This window comes from Ochotona curzoniae, unplaced genomic scaffold (genome assembly GCF_017591425.1).
Source record: "Ochotona curzoniae isolate NIBS_2020 unplaced genomic scaffold, NIBS_Ocur_1.0 contig_2688, whole genome shotgun sequence".
In the NCBI taxonomy this organism is placed as follows: domain Eukaryota; kingdom Metazoa; phylum Chordata; class Mammalia; order Lagomorpha; family Ochotonidae; genus Ochotona; species Ochotona curzoniae.
Window position 1 is genome coordinate 27,910,768 of NW_024465553.1, and position 16,599 is coordinate 27,927,366.

The following is a 16,599-nucleotide window of genomic DNA, read 5'->3' on the forward strand; positions in this document are numbered from 1 at the left end:
ACCACCACTAGAGAAAACTACACTCCAGGCCTATGTTAATGAGATACCACCTGTGCAAGTTGCTTAAAACAAGGACAAAGGAAACATCTGGAAAGTAGCCAGAGATGAAGGTCACATCCATACAGAGGAGGGAACATTAAGAATCTTTCCATCACTGTTTATATCTACAATGTCATGATATGCTTTAATTGCAGAATGATGGACTTATGACAGTTACTGAAGGATTGTACTACTATAACAATACAGGGGAGACCGTGGGAGGGAGGGGCAACAGGAAGGCTGGAATAGGAAATCCCTGAGCCTGTAGATCTATATCATGAAAAAAATTAAAGAAGTCATTTTTTAAAAATAAGAGATAAAAAAAAATCATTCCTCTAAGCTTCTAATGTAAGAAATTTAAGAAAAGTGGGTACGGGAAGAATGAAACGCAAAGAAAGCAAAATGAGAAAAATCAATAAGGGCAGAAAAAACTAGAGAGCAAACAAATAATCGAACAAATCAGTACAATAATTATCTAGATCTTTGGAAAATATCAATAAAATTAAAACATTCCACAGTGGGGCCCAGCGGCGTGGCCTAGTAGTTAAAGTCCTCACCTTGAAAGTGCTGGGATCCCATATGGGCACCGCTTCTAATCCTGGCAGCTTCACTTTCCATCCAGCTCCCTGCGGCGTGGCCTGGGGAAGCAGTCGAGGATGGCTCAGAGCCTTGGGACCCTGCACCTGCATGGGAGACCTGGAGGAGGCTCCTGGCTCCTAGCTTCGAGTCAGCACAGCACTGGCCATTGCAGGCACTTGGGGAGTGAATCATCGGATGGAAGATCTTCCTCTCTGTCTCTCTTCCTCTCTGCATATGACTTTCCAATAAAAATAAATAAATCTTTAAAAAAAAATTCCACAGTGGTAAAGTAAAAAGAGAAGACATGAATAATAAATATTAGGAATGACCCCCAGCTGTTGGCAGTGGCCCAACTTGCCTTGTACCTAGGGAAGTGTTACAGTGTTGGGACAAAAGCAGCTAGTAGCTGGCGGGCATCCTGGACCTGGTTAATGCCAAATCTGTGCTAACCATGCCAGTGTGCCAGCATAGTGGCCTAGCCTATTCTATTTCTTTTTCCTAAAGATATGTTGGGTGGTAGGGGAGGTCACCAGGTTTGTGATCCCTGGGGGTGGGAGGCCCAGGGACGCCCAGGTCACCTGGCTTGGGTCATTATGCCTGCTGGTGCAATGAGTATCTGGTCCGTGAGCCACAGGAGCAGGGAGTCTGGCAGGGCCTGGATGGGCAGCCCGGGGTACCAGGAGAAGTCCATTGGCTGCCCAGCAGAACTCGTGATGGAGCTTAGTGTGTGGAGTTGCAGGGAGTCTGGGGGATGGCACAGTTGGGGGCATGCAGGGACAGGAGGATCCACATCCAGGATGGGTGATCTGACCATAGAATGAATGTGTCACTACCGCGCCCTGTCAGTGGAAAAGGCAGAGCAGTGGAGGGCAGGCCCGATGCACATGGAGGATATGGCAGCCCATTGGAGCCTGCAGGGGACGTCTAGTACTACAGCAGAGAAAGGAGAGCAGAATAAATTGAACAACTACCCTAACCCAGCAATGACAGCAAGTATCTGGGCAAATGGGAGACTCGAAGGTGGGGTATGTCAGCCAACAGACATTGCTAGGATTTCCTAATCCTTGGATCAGCGAGATCGACAGCATCTCAGAACTATTAAAACCACTTAAGCACAACCCTTGCAACATGCTCCACGTCATGGATCCTGGGTTAATATGGCCATTCCCCACCCCCGGGTACTGGGGTGGCTGGGTGTGACTTCTCCCCGTATGTCCCCCTTTTCCCCCAAATATAGGAAGAAGAAAAAGAAAATTTGGCAACAATGGTCTCATCCAATTCCCCTAACCCTCCCACCCTGATCAACTACGCGAACATCATCAAAAATAAAAATTAAAAAACACACAAATGTTAAGAATGAAAGAGGAACCATCACAACAGATGCTCTAGCTATTGAAGAACAATAATGAAATATTGCACTTGTGATATAAGTAAATTAGATAAGCTACACAAAAATGTAAAAATTAATTGAAAGACCAATGTTCAGGAAATGAAATCTGAATAGATTCATATCTGTGAAAGAAATGGAATTGTTTTATAAACCTTGCAGTAAATACTTGGTGCAGGTGAGTTAGCACAAATAGTTAAGACAGAAATGACAGTTATTCCACACAAAGATTTCTGGCCAAAAGAAAATAGTGAACATTTTCCAACTCTTTTCATGAGGCCACACTACCCAGACAATCAGATGAGGCAAACGTTAAGACATAATTTGTAGCTCATATTCTTCATTAGGACAGACTTTTAAAAAAAATGCTTAGAAAAATTTCATCAGATTTTACCCAGCAACATATAAACAGGATATGACATACGATTAAGTGAGATTTACCCTAGAATCCAATATTTGAAAATCAATGTAATCATCAGATTTGCACACTGTAAGAAAGAAAAAGACATAATTTCCAAACAAGCAATAAAATGACAATCTTTTGATACGCTCCCCTCCAGCAGTTTAAGCACAGGCTTCCTGGGAAATGCACAACAAAGCCTTCCCCTCCCTGTTAGGGTCAGCTCAACGGATGTCTAATGAGGAGCCTGACCATACACCTCTGCTCCACGGCCATGAATCCCCATAGACCACAAGGGTTGCCAGTGTGAAATGCATAGGTAGCCTGAACATACACCTCTACCTCCTGGTAATGAACTGTATACTGCCAGGGTTGCCAACATGAAGTACCAGGTAGCCTGAACATATACCTCTACCCTACAACCTTGAACCCCCTTAGACCATCAGAGTTGCCAACGTGAAGTAAGCAGGGAGCCTGAACTTTGACACTCACCTTGACATCCTTGCCCCAGTAAGGTGTCAGAGAAGGCCCAGTAAAAGCAATGATTGTTTTGATAAACTCCAGAGCTTCTCAAAAACCCAGAGGAAAATAAATTGTGTAAGGAACAGATGTGTATATGAAAACAAAAGAGATGTTGGAATAATCTAACAAGATTTTGGTGCAGTCATCATGAGAGTGTGCCAGTGTAGGACTAACAAAAATCCTCTCTCTCCTTTGTAATGTTTCTAAAATCTATTTGAAAGGCAGAGTGACACAGAGTGAGAAGTAGAGAGAAAAAGATCTTCTCTAGCGGTTGTGATTAGAGCAAGCAAAAGTCAGAAACCAGGAGTTCCAAGCGGACCTCCCTTCTGGATGCAGGGCCCAAGCACTTGGACTAAACGCTGCTGCTTCCCCAGTTGTGTTAGTAAGGGGTTGGATGTGAAGTGGAGCAGCCAGGAATCAAACTGGTGCTCCAGGATGAAATGCCAACGTTGAAGCCTACAGCTTAAAACCACTGTAACATAACACAGGCTCCATGAGAAACGTTACAGAAGGGAAACATTTGTAAGGGAAAAACAAAATATCTGCAGGTTTCTTAGAAGACAACACGGAAGCCAGAGGACCCGGAAGAACAGAGCTGAAGTTTTGAAAATGAGCAATTATCAATCAGAATATTATATTCTACAAAAACGTTCTTCAGTAGCAAAGGGGAAATGAAAACACGCTCAGGTAATTAAAAATGAAGTGGGTTTGCTTTGAGAAAACAGAGGTTTTCAAATAGAAAGAATGTGAAAAAGCATAAAAGTTACATGAAAAGCAAAGATAAGAAAAATGGGAACAGTAAAAGTATAGGCAAATACAAAGAACTTCTTCCTTTTCTGGAATGTTCTTGATATTTGATAGCGGAAGCAATCAATGTTGGTGGAGAAAACAGACAATTACAAGTGAAACAAATCTGCAGAGAAAATTTCTATACTTTGCCCAGCTGGGAAAGGGTGAAACCAATACATTGTACTTTTCTTAATAAACTATAATACCTATATCAGTCAGTATAAAATTGATAGTTATTTAAAACGCAACAGATTAATAAAAATGAAACACCAAAAATTGTTCAAGGAATTCACTGAAACGTGAAAGACGAAAAATGGAAACACAGAGAACAAATTGAAATCAAATTAAAATGTGCAGGTTTCAGTTCTCATCTACAATAGTTAAATAAAACAATCTAAATATACCAATAGATACTCCAAGGTAATATCACAGGTAGATTCCTTCTTACCTCCCTTCCTTCCTTCCTTCCTTCCTTCCTTCCTTCCTTCCTTCCTTCCTTCCTTCCTTCCTTTCTTTATCCTTCCTCCCTTCCTTCCAAGATTTATCTCCACTGGAAAGTCACATCCACAGAGAGAAAGTTGTTCCAACTGCAGGCTCACTCACCAGGTGACTGCAATGGCTGGAGCTGAGCACATGCCAAGCCAGGAGCCAGGAGCTTCCTGCGAGTCTCCCACATGGATGCAGGGTTCCAAAGCTTTGGGTCATCCTCCACTGCCCTTCCAGGCAAAAAAGCAGGGAGTCGGGTGGGAAGTGGAGCAGCCAGGACACAAGCCTGTGGCCACGCAGGATCCCGGTGGTTGCAAGGCAAGGATTCAGCCACTAGGCTGTCATGCTGGGCCCCATAGGATTGATTTTAAGGACCCAACCATATACTACTTTATAAGTATTTTACTTCAAATAGAACATTCAATTGTATAAACAGAATGAATGTAGAGATGGTCTGTTGTAATAGATCAACATAATTCCTTATACGGAATATAGATTACAGTACATTTCTTTCGAAAAATCTGAATATTCTACTGGATGCTTCCTTAGTCTATAGGACTCTAAACAAAATGGTATTAACAGCTGAAATCCTTACAATTCATTCACACGAAAGTATCACTAGATTACATTAAATGCATCAATTTTTTAAGCTAGGGGAAAAGGAATAAATGCAAGCCTGAGCAAAAAGAATAAATAACAAAAATCAAAGTAAAGCAAAACAACAACAACAAAAAAAGAAAAACAGTAAAGAAAATATATATACATATATTACATAGCGTTACAGTAAACCCTGAAGCCAGATAGTGCAAATCCTCCAGGGGTGTACCTTGGCTGTTCTAGGTGTCTAGGTGGATGCAGTACCCATCAGTTCACATGACAGACGGGGCTGGGGCAGAACTGATCAGGCAGATGCATCCACCGTGGTGTGAACTGGCTGGTGCAGGTGATGGATCAAACTTGATCCTGCGCTGGCTGGTGCATACAAGAGTCAAGTTGGAGGTAACCCCACGTGAAGATTCTTGGGGTTCTTGGGCCCGGCGCGGTGGCGCAAGTGGTTAAGGTCCTCGCCTTGCACACCCGGGATCCCATATGGGCGCCGCTTCTAATCCCGGCAGCCCCACTTCCCATCCAGCTCCCTGCCTGTGGCCTGGGAAAGCAGTCGAGGATGGCCCAAAGCTTTGGGAACCTGCACCCACGTGGGAGACCCGGAAGAGGCTCCTGGCTTCGGATCGGCATAGCATCGGCCGTTGTGCTCACTTGGGGAGTGAATCATGGGACGGAAGATCTTCCTCTCTGTCTCTCCTCTCTGTATATCTGCCTTTCCAATACAAAAGTAATAAAAATAAATCTTAAAAAAAAAAAGATTCTTGGGGTTCTCCCCAGCTAGATGACTGCACTCCAACTGTGGCCACAGAGAAAAATCACAAGATCTGTGGTCTGACTTTGGAGTGCCTGGGTTGGGACTGGACCTTCTCAGTTGCTGATGTCTGTGCAGTGGTCAGCATGCCCAAGATACACACAGGGACAAACGGCCAGCTCATCCAGGTCAGCAGAGGATGGAGGTGCCTTATCAGAGGATGAAGAGCAGAGCAGGTTGAACCACTCCCCTGGTCAAGCTTTGCAACATGTGGATGCACTAAAGTGGACTTGGATTTTTTTTCTTTTTTATAGATTTATTTATTTTTATTGGAAAGCCAGATATACAGAGAGTTACGACACAGAGAGGAGGGTCTTCCATCTGCTTATTCCTTCCCCAAGGTGCCGCAATGGCTGGTGTTGAACCCAAACCGAAGCCAGGAGCCTGGAGCTTCTTTTGGGTCTCCGACACAGGTGCAGGGTCCCAAGGCTTTGGGCCGTCCTCCACTGCTTTCCCAGGCCACAAGCAGGGAGCTGGATGGGAAGTGGGGCTGCTGGGATTAGAACTGGCACCCATATGGGATCCCAGCACATACAAGGTGAGAACTTTAATCACTAGGCTACTGCGCCAGGCCTGGAGTTGGATTTTTTTCAACCCTGGTACAACAAAGCCAACAATGTCTCAGAACTATCAAACCACTCACGTAGCACCCACTGGATACTCTCCCCACACCAGAGTCCCAGGCCAGACCCACGGGACACTCTCCCCACATTGTAGTTTCTAAGTCATCGTCAAAAACTGTCCCCTATTCCTGGTTGCTGATGTAGTTTGACAGCAAGGAGTGGCCCCTCCTCCTCCCTCCCTACGGACAAGGACAAAAAAATGGAGACATTTGTCCTTCCCACCTTCCCCCATAACTCGACCCTCCCTACCCTAATTGGAAAGCCACATGGGCATGCATTCCTTTCAACTATGTAAGCTATGTAATCAAACAAACAAATAAATAAATAAATAAGGTAATAATTATTGGAAGGCTATAATGATACAAATCGTTAAATCTCGATGGTTTCTGATCAGGGCTAAATCTTTTATTTATTGTAGATTTTAATACCAAAGGAAAGATGAAAAGGTCCTCTTAAAAACATTTCAAGAATTATATCCACAATCTAAATAAAACCAGAAATATTTCAAAGTTCAACAGTTACAATACTTTTCTCTAGTGCATTGTGAAAAATTAAATCAGGCTTCAAAAATACACGTGGCTCTCCAGTTGTCGAATGCAATTTCCTATTGAGAAAGCTGCAATTAACACGATAGTATGAAAAATGCAAAAGAGGCTGTTAGAACTTACACGTTTAGACATATTTTCTGAAAATTTTGCTGATTTTTCTCTTAAACATGTGACAATGTCTTCGCAAATCTCTCCTTTTCTTTCATACTTAATTTCATCTTCATCATCCGTTTTTCCCTTTGGGGGAAACAGATTCCATGATTAACAACACGGTGAGAATTAGCACACAGATCTTCTTTTTTCTTTTGATTTTCTTGGGGATTCCTGCGGTGGCCCATGTCCATGGATGCGCAGGCCAAGCCCTTCCCCTCCAGCTTCCTGCTGTCCATTCACTCACTCTGTCCTCTCTTTCAGAAAGCACTTGCTGAGACGCTCCTCCAGCTATTCAGCAAACAGTGGGAGCTTCTTCCCTCCTCCTGCTCCCCTCTCTATGAAATGCACTGTGACTTCAAAAGGCTGAGCTGATGAAGTCACAGAAGGCCTTTGTCCCTGCAGCGTTCTTGCTCCTCCCCGCTGCTGCCTGCTGTGTAGCATGCTCGCAACCGCTGGATCCCCTCCGAGTGCCCGTCCCTCCCCACTCTGACTCCTTGCTTCTTTCTACTTCTTGTTCTGCAGGCTAATTATCCTTAACTTATGGCCTATTTCTGTATGAATCTATACCATAGAGTGATATAGATAAACACGCAAATGTATTACAAGAAGGTCATGTACAATGAAATAAAAGATAAGTTTCTTTTGGTGCAAAGTCTGAAATCCATGCACCAGTTCTTCATCCTACACAGTTTTCATGAACTTCTTGAGCGCGCCTCATGCGTGGATTTCAAATTGTTTTGCACCAAAAAATGAGTTTAAAAAATATATTTTATTTATGTGAAAGGCAGAGAGAAATATAGAGGCAGAGAGAGAGAGATAGAGAGAGTCAGATTGAAAGAGCTTCCTTCCACGTCTTCATTCTCCAGATGGGCCAAGCTGAAGTTGGGAACTTGCTACAGGTTTCCAGTGCGGGTGGCAGAAACCCAACGGCGTGGGCCATTGAGCAGCCTCCTCCATCCCCCACCACACACGCCAAGCAGCCATAGTGTGCAGGGGTGGAAACTTGAGAACAGTGGCTCAGATATGCGCCGTGGGCCTCAACAACATCACTGTAACTGCTCCATCCAGTACCCACCTAGAAACGTAACATTGGAACTCCATTGTTCCACTAACCACTTGAACCCTGACTGTATAAAACTCTAGGGTGTGTGCAAGCATCTACATATTTTTATAACCCATCAAACAGCATCTCATTATCCCAGGGATTCAACACCTGCGCCACGCCAGCGTTCATGTATGTCTAGCGACTCACCTGTCAACTGGCTCCATCATGTTATTCAACAATTCCTTACACCATTTAAAAACACTCCTTCCAAACTATAAGTAATGCATAAAGTCTCCACATCATGAGGTTTCTCCAGGATAGAACACATTTCCCCACAAAAGTTATTGTTTTCTCTTGATGTTGTTGCTTGTTTGAAAAAGTTATATATTTGAAAGGAAGACTTGAGAGAGAGAGGAGGAGGAAGAGAGAGAGAGAGAGAGAGATCCTCCATCTACTGGTTAACTCCCCCAAATGGCGCAAAGGCCAGAAATGGCTGACTCCAAAAGTGGTACGAGGGGCTTCTTCCAGGTCTCCCCCATGGATGCAAGAATTCAGGAACTTGGGTCTTCCGCTGCTGCTTTTCCGGGTGCATTGACAGGGGGATGGATGGGAAGTGGAGCATCCAGGACTCAAACCAGCGCCCATAATGCACTCTGGCATCACGGGCGGTGACTTGACTTGCTATGCAACAGCACCAGCCCCTAGAATTTTCCTTTTTTTAGAAAGACTTACAGAGAAATCTATTTCAGGGGAATGACTGGGTAGGTGCAGATCCAGTTGCTGGAGCAGTAGGGCAATCCTCCTCTCACTCTTATCCTCTGGATCATGAATGTTGGTGATTTTACCAATAGTTATTGTAGCTGATTCTTCCGTTATTATGTTATTAACTGAGCCCAAGAGCTTTAACACAGCGTCTCTGTTATCTAACAGGAAAAGATTAAAAAAATTATTACCACAAACACAGACTAACACACCTGCAAATGACACTCAAAACATTTTTATTTCATCAAGCTGTCTCTGATTGGCCCAATTAAAACTTGTGCTTCTGAAATTTTACTGTACTTGGGATCATCTGATATGCACCTTTTGCTGTAACATTATTGAATTCTGTCAGTTCCCTAACATGACGAAGATGAAAACTTTTCAACTTTTTTGAAGAGAGACAAATATTTATCTCCTTAGAAGAACTGGAACTGTGGTGTGTGAGTGTGTGTGTGTGTGTGTGTGTGTGTGTGTGTGTGTGTGCGTGTGTGTGTGTGCGTGTGTGTGTGCACACATGCATGCCAATGCCTGGTGTTCATAAGTGCCCTATTTTAACACAGCAGATCTCTCCCGCCTGTCCAAACAGCTTATATGTTCAGTGCCCTTCGTTGAGAGAATTAAAACCAATCCAACCTGTCCTAGCACATATACCAAAATTATAGTCAAAAACTTAAATACCAAATCATGATCAAGGTTAGCAACATGTGAAATTTGAAGCTTAAGTTGCTGAAAACAGAATTTGGTTAATGTCAAAGAACCATACACATAAAAAAAAAATTAAGGGGCAAGTCAGGTTTAGAATGGAGAAATTCCAGAAAAATGAAAGCATATATGCATAGGGACAGGGATGGGCGAGGAGTACAGGCCTGATTCAGAGTCTGATGCAGCTGAACCGAAGACAAGCCAAGTGCTGGAATTCGTTCTCCAACAGGAAATTGGCTCTGCCATCACAGATAACACAAAAGGCTTATGGCTGAGCCGAGCGCTGCCTCGGAGAGAAGAGACGGGGGAATGAAGCATTTATGGAGCACCTCAACTTCAGAACTTCTGTGACCTCAGTAAGACTTAAGAAAACACATTCACCTATGTATCATGCGTGCTGGCCCTGAAACTAAGGGTCGTACGTCAGCTCCCACAGGAAGAGCAAAATGCAATCAGGGGAAAATAGTCAGCTAAATCAGACATATTGGTGTTACTAAAGAATCATGCATCTATCTATTAACTGCATTCTTCAATTCAATTTATTCTCAAGAATTCATCCCTTCTCAGGAAAGTAGCTTTGGTGTACAGACAGCCTAATGAGGAAAAACAGGCAAGCCCTAAAAGAAAAAATAGGCTGTTATCTTAAGAAGGCACTTTGAAAATGTATTAAGTGGATCACTTTCCCACATGATACAAATTGGATACAACTCGGATGCTTTCTGCTTTACACCTGCTGGCCACATAATTCTGCTGGAGCGTTTTCAATTGTAAGACGTATTTGCAATGCTATTTTGGCAGATAATTAATTGCATTTTTTTATGTTTAGGTGACAACGAGAGTACTACATCTTTTTCATCATGGAGGATAAATATTTCCCCCAGACCTCAATGAATGCGGCCATCACAGAAGGCTGGAGCCCCTCTACAAAGGCTATTTATTTATTTAGTTAGTTTTTTTTTTCAAGATTTATTTTATTTTTATTGGAAAGTCAGATATACAGAGAGGAGGAGAGACATAGAGAAAGATCTTCTGTCTGGTGATTCACTTCCAAGTGAGTGCAACGGCGGTGCTGTGCCGATCTGAAGCCAGGAACCAGGAACTTCTTCCAGGTCTCCCACACGGGTGCAGAGTCCCAAGGCTTTGTGCTATCTTTGACTGCTTTCCCAGGCCACAAGCAGGGAGCTGGATGGGAAGTGGGACTGCTGGGATCAGAACGAGCACCCACATGGGATCCTGGCGCATGCAAGACGAGGACCACAGCTGCTAGGCTATTGCACCAGGCCCAATAAATGTTTTTTTTTTTTTTTAAAAAAACAACATTTAAAAAGACTCTAGGTAGGATTATTAATTGTTTTCTTGATTCCATCTTGGTATTAAATCAGCATTATAAAATGTCATAAAAATCATTTGTTGGATTAAATAGGATTAAGAATTGATCTACAAATGGGCAGAAAAATAAGGTACCTACAATTCGTATGTACATTTGCTCTGCCCATTTGTTAGCTTTTGTTTTACCTGAGTTAGTAAAAATAAGAAAACTAAATCTTTTATCAAGATACATTTCCACTTCTCTCCTTGTTGCCAATTCGTTATTTTTTTGGCCCAAGAACAAGCACTGCCATTAACACAAAAAAAAATTTGCATGGGTCAGAGCTTCCAATTAAAATTAAAATTAAAGCATAAGGGGAAAAAAATGTCTTTTGCATATATTTGTTTACATAAACAAGGACTCGGCATTTTCTCTACAGATCCGAAAAGAATTTATTTCCCTTTTTGAGGGTCAGCTTCGCTTTCCCCCTACTGTCAGTAAAACAAAACTTAATACGCCCAAGCAGATGCAAGCTGAATTTTTAAAAAATTCTAAGTAGTGTTTTCTTAAAACAAAACAAAACAAACAACAACAAAACCAGACTCAATGCGACCGATTTGTAAATGCAATTCTATAAACAATCCAAACCCCCGGCGCTCTGGTCCCCTGAGCACCCAGGGACGCGGGCAGTGAAGGTGGGCAGTGGAGGGGTGGGGAAGAGGCAGCGAAGACCACCCTGCCAGCGGCAGGAAACAGGGTGGGAGGGGCAGCCGAGACCCGGCAGGGGTAGTGGCAGATAAGTGGGGGTGCAACGGAGAAGGGCAGCAGGTAGATGCCATCCTCCGGCAATGCAAGGCGGCGAGAAGAACCGAGGCTGTCCACGGCAAAACTCTTGCCTCAAGGCAGCATAACCCCGCACCTGCACTCACCTGCACGCACCAACGTCGCCCCGCCGCTCCTGTGCGCACAGCTGCTGTTGCCAGGACACCGGTAAACATCCTCCTCTCTCCCGGGCGCACCCGTCCTCCTCCTCCTCCTCCTCCTGGGGAGATCCGGCCTCGGTGGCGCCGCCCCCACATTCCACCCCAGATGCCGGTGGACATTGCCGGGGCTGCCAGCCCTTAACTCTGCAGAGACCCCCCCCCTCTGGTTCCACCTGTGCTGCAGCCTGCTAGGGACCCCCCCCCTTTATAACCACGAACGTACTGTTAAGATGAACTAATGCGTAGTTGGGGTCAGGTCTGTTGGGTTCGGAGGCTATTGCGGATGAGGAATAGGGACTTTCGGTTTTGGCAAAGAGTTTTGTTAGTGGGGGGAGAGTCACTTTCACGTGGCCAGGGGACTGCGTGAGGGAAATGGCTGCCCAGGGCATAGAGCAGGGAGCTTTTATACCTCTTAGCCACAGGGCACGGAGGAGGAGGCTCCGCTGAGCGCGCAGGTGTCTGCGGGGAGCTCCACGGTGTTGACCCTCTGCGCAGAGACAACGTTAGTGCCACTGGGCATGGCAAGCACTGCTGGATGGGAGTGGCCGCTGGACTTCAGCAGTGCTTGGAGTCACTTCTGCTCTGCCCCACCTGGCACGGTCCCTGTTGGAACAAAGGGGAAGACTCCGCTTTAGAGGGTGCAAGAACCCCAAAAGCCACCTTAAGCAAGAAACATGTGCTGTTCCTACTCCGCTAGGTTTCCAGTTGCGTTCAGAGAAGAGCGAAGCTTTGCTCACAGCTTTGCCTGTGTGGAAGTCATTCCTTCATCTAAGAACCGGGGTCATCTTGGGGCTGTTTTACCCCTAACCTGGGGGGCGGGGCTGGGGGGGATAGGGGGCTAGGGAATCAAAGCTGAGCTACTCGTGTGTCAAGCATGTTGCAGGGGCGACTGCAGCAGCGCTGTGCTCAGGGTGCGGAACCACCACTGTTGCTGAGCAACAGCCCCAAACAGTGGAGGCGCTGGTGGAGAGCCTGTTCCATGGTGCCGGGCTGGGACCAGGCCTGAAGGCATCCCAGACACCCCTGAAGGCATCCCAGACACCCCTGAGGAGGTCAGGATTCACTCCGCCTCACGCCAGCAGCCCACGCCCCCAAACCTAGCAGAACCTCCAAACCGCGTCTGCTCACCCACTGTGCAGCAAGTCCGTCACTGACGTGCAATGGCGGTAGAACGCAGGTCTTATTGCAACGTGCAGACCCAGGAGCTGCACAGCTTTTAAATGCTTACTTCCTGGGCCCCCCAAGTTCTTACAGACAGAAATTGGGGGCCGCGGGGTCTGCACGTTCAAGGTTCTTGGCTGGTCAGTGATGACGTGATCTTCAGGGAGTTTATGATGATCTGGTCGGCTCCAGCCCTTCTGGGAGGGGAGGGCGAAGGGTACTTGAATGTAGTTACGTTTCCTCCAGGATTGCCCAGGAAGAAGATGCTGACCATCGGGGTTCTTTTCTGCAAGCAACAAGAGACTCGTCATTATAGGCTCAGTTTTCTTTTTTCTCAATTTAGTGGACTACTTTTGGAAAAGAGCAGGCAAAGAGACCTTGCGTGAATAAAAACAGACCAGGACCCCTGGAGACAGGGGGAAAGGCGTGGGAGGGTCCATGCTTTGCACAAGAGGGGTTTGGTTTCACCACCACCGAGAAAAGCTGCTAGAAACCAGCCTGAGGCAGTTTTGACTTTGCCAGGTATGAAAACGTGCCCCAGGCAGAACCGTCCACGCCCCCTTTTCTACATTCTGGATCCTTCTGCAGGCTCTTTAGGGATCTCAGTCTTTCGGGGTCTCTTTTGCCGGTCATGAGTAAATAGGGCCTTCCCGTGACATCATCTTCTGGCTAATGATTTGTCAATAACCCATAGTAACTAACCCTGCCTGGTGTTAGGACTTTTCGCCATTAATCAAGATGCCAGACACCGCTGGTCACACAGAAAGGACTTTATTCCCGCGGGAGAGGCGGCCTTGGGGAATGGGAAAGCAGGTCACAGCAAGGCACAGAAGGCAGAGCGAGGGAGAGAGGTCTCTTGCCATTCTGAAGAGAGTGTGCACACAGGAGGAAGGGGGCGGGTAACATGGAGCCACAGCGGATTGGTGGATAGGGACATGGGTGGGTCATGGGACATTGGTAGATGCAGCGGTAGGCGGGCACTAGGGTGGAGGGGCCACAGGCGATTGGTGGAAAGGGACATGGGTGGGTCATGGGAGATTGGTAGATGCAGCGGTAGGCGGGCACTAGGGCGGAGGGGCCACAGCGGATTGGTGGAGGGGGCCGTCAAATACGGTGCCATGAGGTTACAGAAGATTGGTGGAGAGCACGGTTGAGAGGAAAATGGCGCTGAGTCCAAAAGGGCGCTGGTCTTACCAATCTTCAGGCTGCTGTTGGAGTCACTTCTCACACCGGGTCTGTTAACAGCTCGGCTATGGGGAGTCTTGTGATGTGCCGTAGGGGAATGCAAAGCAGCTCTTACTGCTGCTATATGCTCACATTGGTTCCCCTGAATATAGTTAAGGTGTCAACGCATTCCTGTTTGGGGGTAGCTGGTAAGTTCTCTCAAGACCCTGTGTGTCTTGTCTCCTACCCTGACACCTGCAGAGAACGCTTCCAACCTGTGTGTAAAGGTTTTTAACGGGTCAGAGATGGGGCAAGGATACAAATTTGGTTTCCCCATTAGAGTCCCCAAAGGTGTGTCCCCCATGACCTATGCAACACATTTCAATAGAGCTTTCGCATCTGACAGCCATTTGATTAGATCCCATCTAACCTTGGGTTTCCTTCTAGCTTCGCAGGGCGTCAAGCCTATCAAGTTTGAAAGTGCCCACCAACAGTTGGTATAGCCTGTCCCGACATCCCCACCTCTCAGAACATTCCAGGGCCCCCAGCTTATTTAAAAAAAAAAAAAAAAAGCTCAGCCTGTTGAGAACTGAACCTCTGCCACATGTTTTTTCTGTCTGCACACTGGTGCCTGGTCGCCTCTTCGGACTTACTTCTTTGTATGTTAAATCCAATTTGGCTTTAGTCTATGTCCCATCTGTTCTTTGTTCTATGACTCTTTCCCAATAGTCAGAGGCTTAGTATTGCGCGCTAACCCTCTGCCTGTGGCAGTGGCCTCCCATGTGGGAGTCCCAGCTACTTCATTGAGATTCACCACTCTCATGACCTGGGAGAATAGCCGAGGATGGCTCAAGGCCTTGGACCCTTACAACCACCTGGGATACCTGGAAAAAGTTTCTGGCTCCAACGTTTGGACCAGCCCAGATCTGGCTATTGCAGCTACTTGGGGAGTGAACCAGCTAAACGGAGATCTCTCTTCTCTCACTCTTTCTTTTTGTCTCTTCCTCTTCCTAACTCTAAACTTCAAATAAATCTTTAAAGTAAGCAGATTTTTAAGAAAAAGAAGTTTTCTAAAGTAGCTATAATGTAATACCTTTCCAGTAGTTATTGCCAGTTTATGTGTACTAACAATAGACATCACTCGTTCTGACACTGACTGATTCCTTAGCTTAAACGGGGAGGATAGAGGCCCTGTCCTCTGTGAAAACCACAGAACCAAGTTCCAAAACTAAAAGCAGCATACCAATGTGTTATGGTCCAAAGGGAACCTAACACCAGAACATTCCAGAGTGTCTGAAGCCATTGGGTTGTCGTGATTCCATAGAATGGAATGAGCAGATCAAGGCAATGAGACTGGGTATCTGATGCAGCTATAGATCCTCCTTCAGCAAATAATGAAATAGCAGTAACTAAACTGCAAAGCAGATGGCACCTTGTGCAGCCAAGTTGTTCAGTGCAAGGCTCTCAAATTTTCTAGACGATTTTTATGTATTTAAAACTGTGTTGTTTCTTTTTATAGAAATATGTCACTCAAAAAAAAAGTTTGGTTCTTATTTAAAAAAAAAAAAAACAAAACTGGGGCTGGTGGTTTGGAGTCATGAGTTAAACTGTTGCTTACAATGCTAGCTCCCCATGTAGCCATCCTGGTTCATATCCCAGCTGCTCCACTTTCCATCCAGTTGCCTGTTAGTGAGCCTAGAAGAGCAGTAGATATGGCTCGAGTGTTGAGACCTTAGCTACCCGTTTGGGAGACCCAGATGGAGTTCCAGGCTTGTGGCTTGCACCTGGAACAGATTCAGCAGCTTTTACCATTTGGGAAGTGAACCAGACAATGGAAGTTTATTGCCTTTCTCTCTTCCTATCTCCCTCAGTCACTCCACCTTTCAGATAGATAAATCCAAAAAAAAAAATTTCTTAAAAAAAATGATAAAGAGTAACCCCATATTCAAAGTTAAGGCAGATTAGTAAACTATTATTAACCCAATCAGAGATTTAAGACTAGTTCTGATTTAAAGGAACAGTTGGGAGCTGAGGCATCCAGAATATTCCATGTGTGAGATGGGAGTTATTTTGAGAAGATATTTAAATTCCTGTCATTTCTTACCTGCCTAAATGCAGAGCCTCCCAAGGAAACACGAGTGCACCTGTTGGTCCTAAGTTCCTCTTCCTGAGCAAGCAGGGATGACTACCACATCGCCAGAGACACCAGCCCAACATGTCAGACACTGTCATAAAGCTTCCACAGTCCCCATTTGGTTCTCTCTTAAAGGCCAGTATGTCTCTCTAAGAAGTCACTGCTTTCCCTACATGCCTTAAGCACCTCTTGGCATTACCTTGTTCCGTGAACTCTCTGACATGTGAAACTCTTCTCTTGCTAACCTGTCTTTCGTTGATTTAATTTGCAGGCTCCTAGCGCTAACCATGACAGAAGTAGAAATTTCTTGTCCAATATGTGTTTTAAGCTACTCTACAGAGGAGTTCATTCTAAGCCCTGCTTGTGGAATCTTGTATCCCTCCAAATGTACATGAA

At 45.4% G+C, this 16,599-nt stretch overlaps 1 protein-coding gene across 1 annotated transcript in view; it reads right to left on the reverse strand.

Moving 5' to 3' along the window:
• LOC121153250 (outer dynein arm-docking complex subunit 2-like) overlaps positions 1-13,216 on the reverse strand; it is a 49,315-nt gene extending 36,099 nt beyond the window's left edge. Inside the window, exons 1-5 of the mRNA XM_040975723.1 lie at positions 12,873-13,216; positions 11,701-11,888; positions 8,798-8,911; positions 8,236-8,354; positions 6,911-7,027 (exon numbers count right to left, since the gene is read on the reverse strand). Coding sequence (XP_040831657.1) covers positions 6,911-7,027; positions 8,236-8,354; positions 8,798-8,911; positions 11,701-11,888; positions 12,873-13,216 — 882 coding nt within the window. The remainder of the gene's footprint in view (positions 1-6,910; positions 7,028-8,235; positions 8,355-8,797; positions 8,912-11,700; positions 11,889-12,872) is intronic.
• Between the last annotated feature and the right edge of the window lie 3,383 nt (positions 13,217-16,599).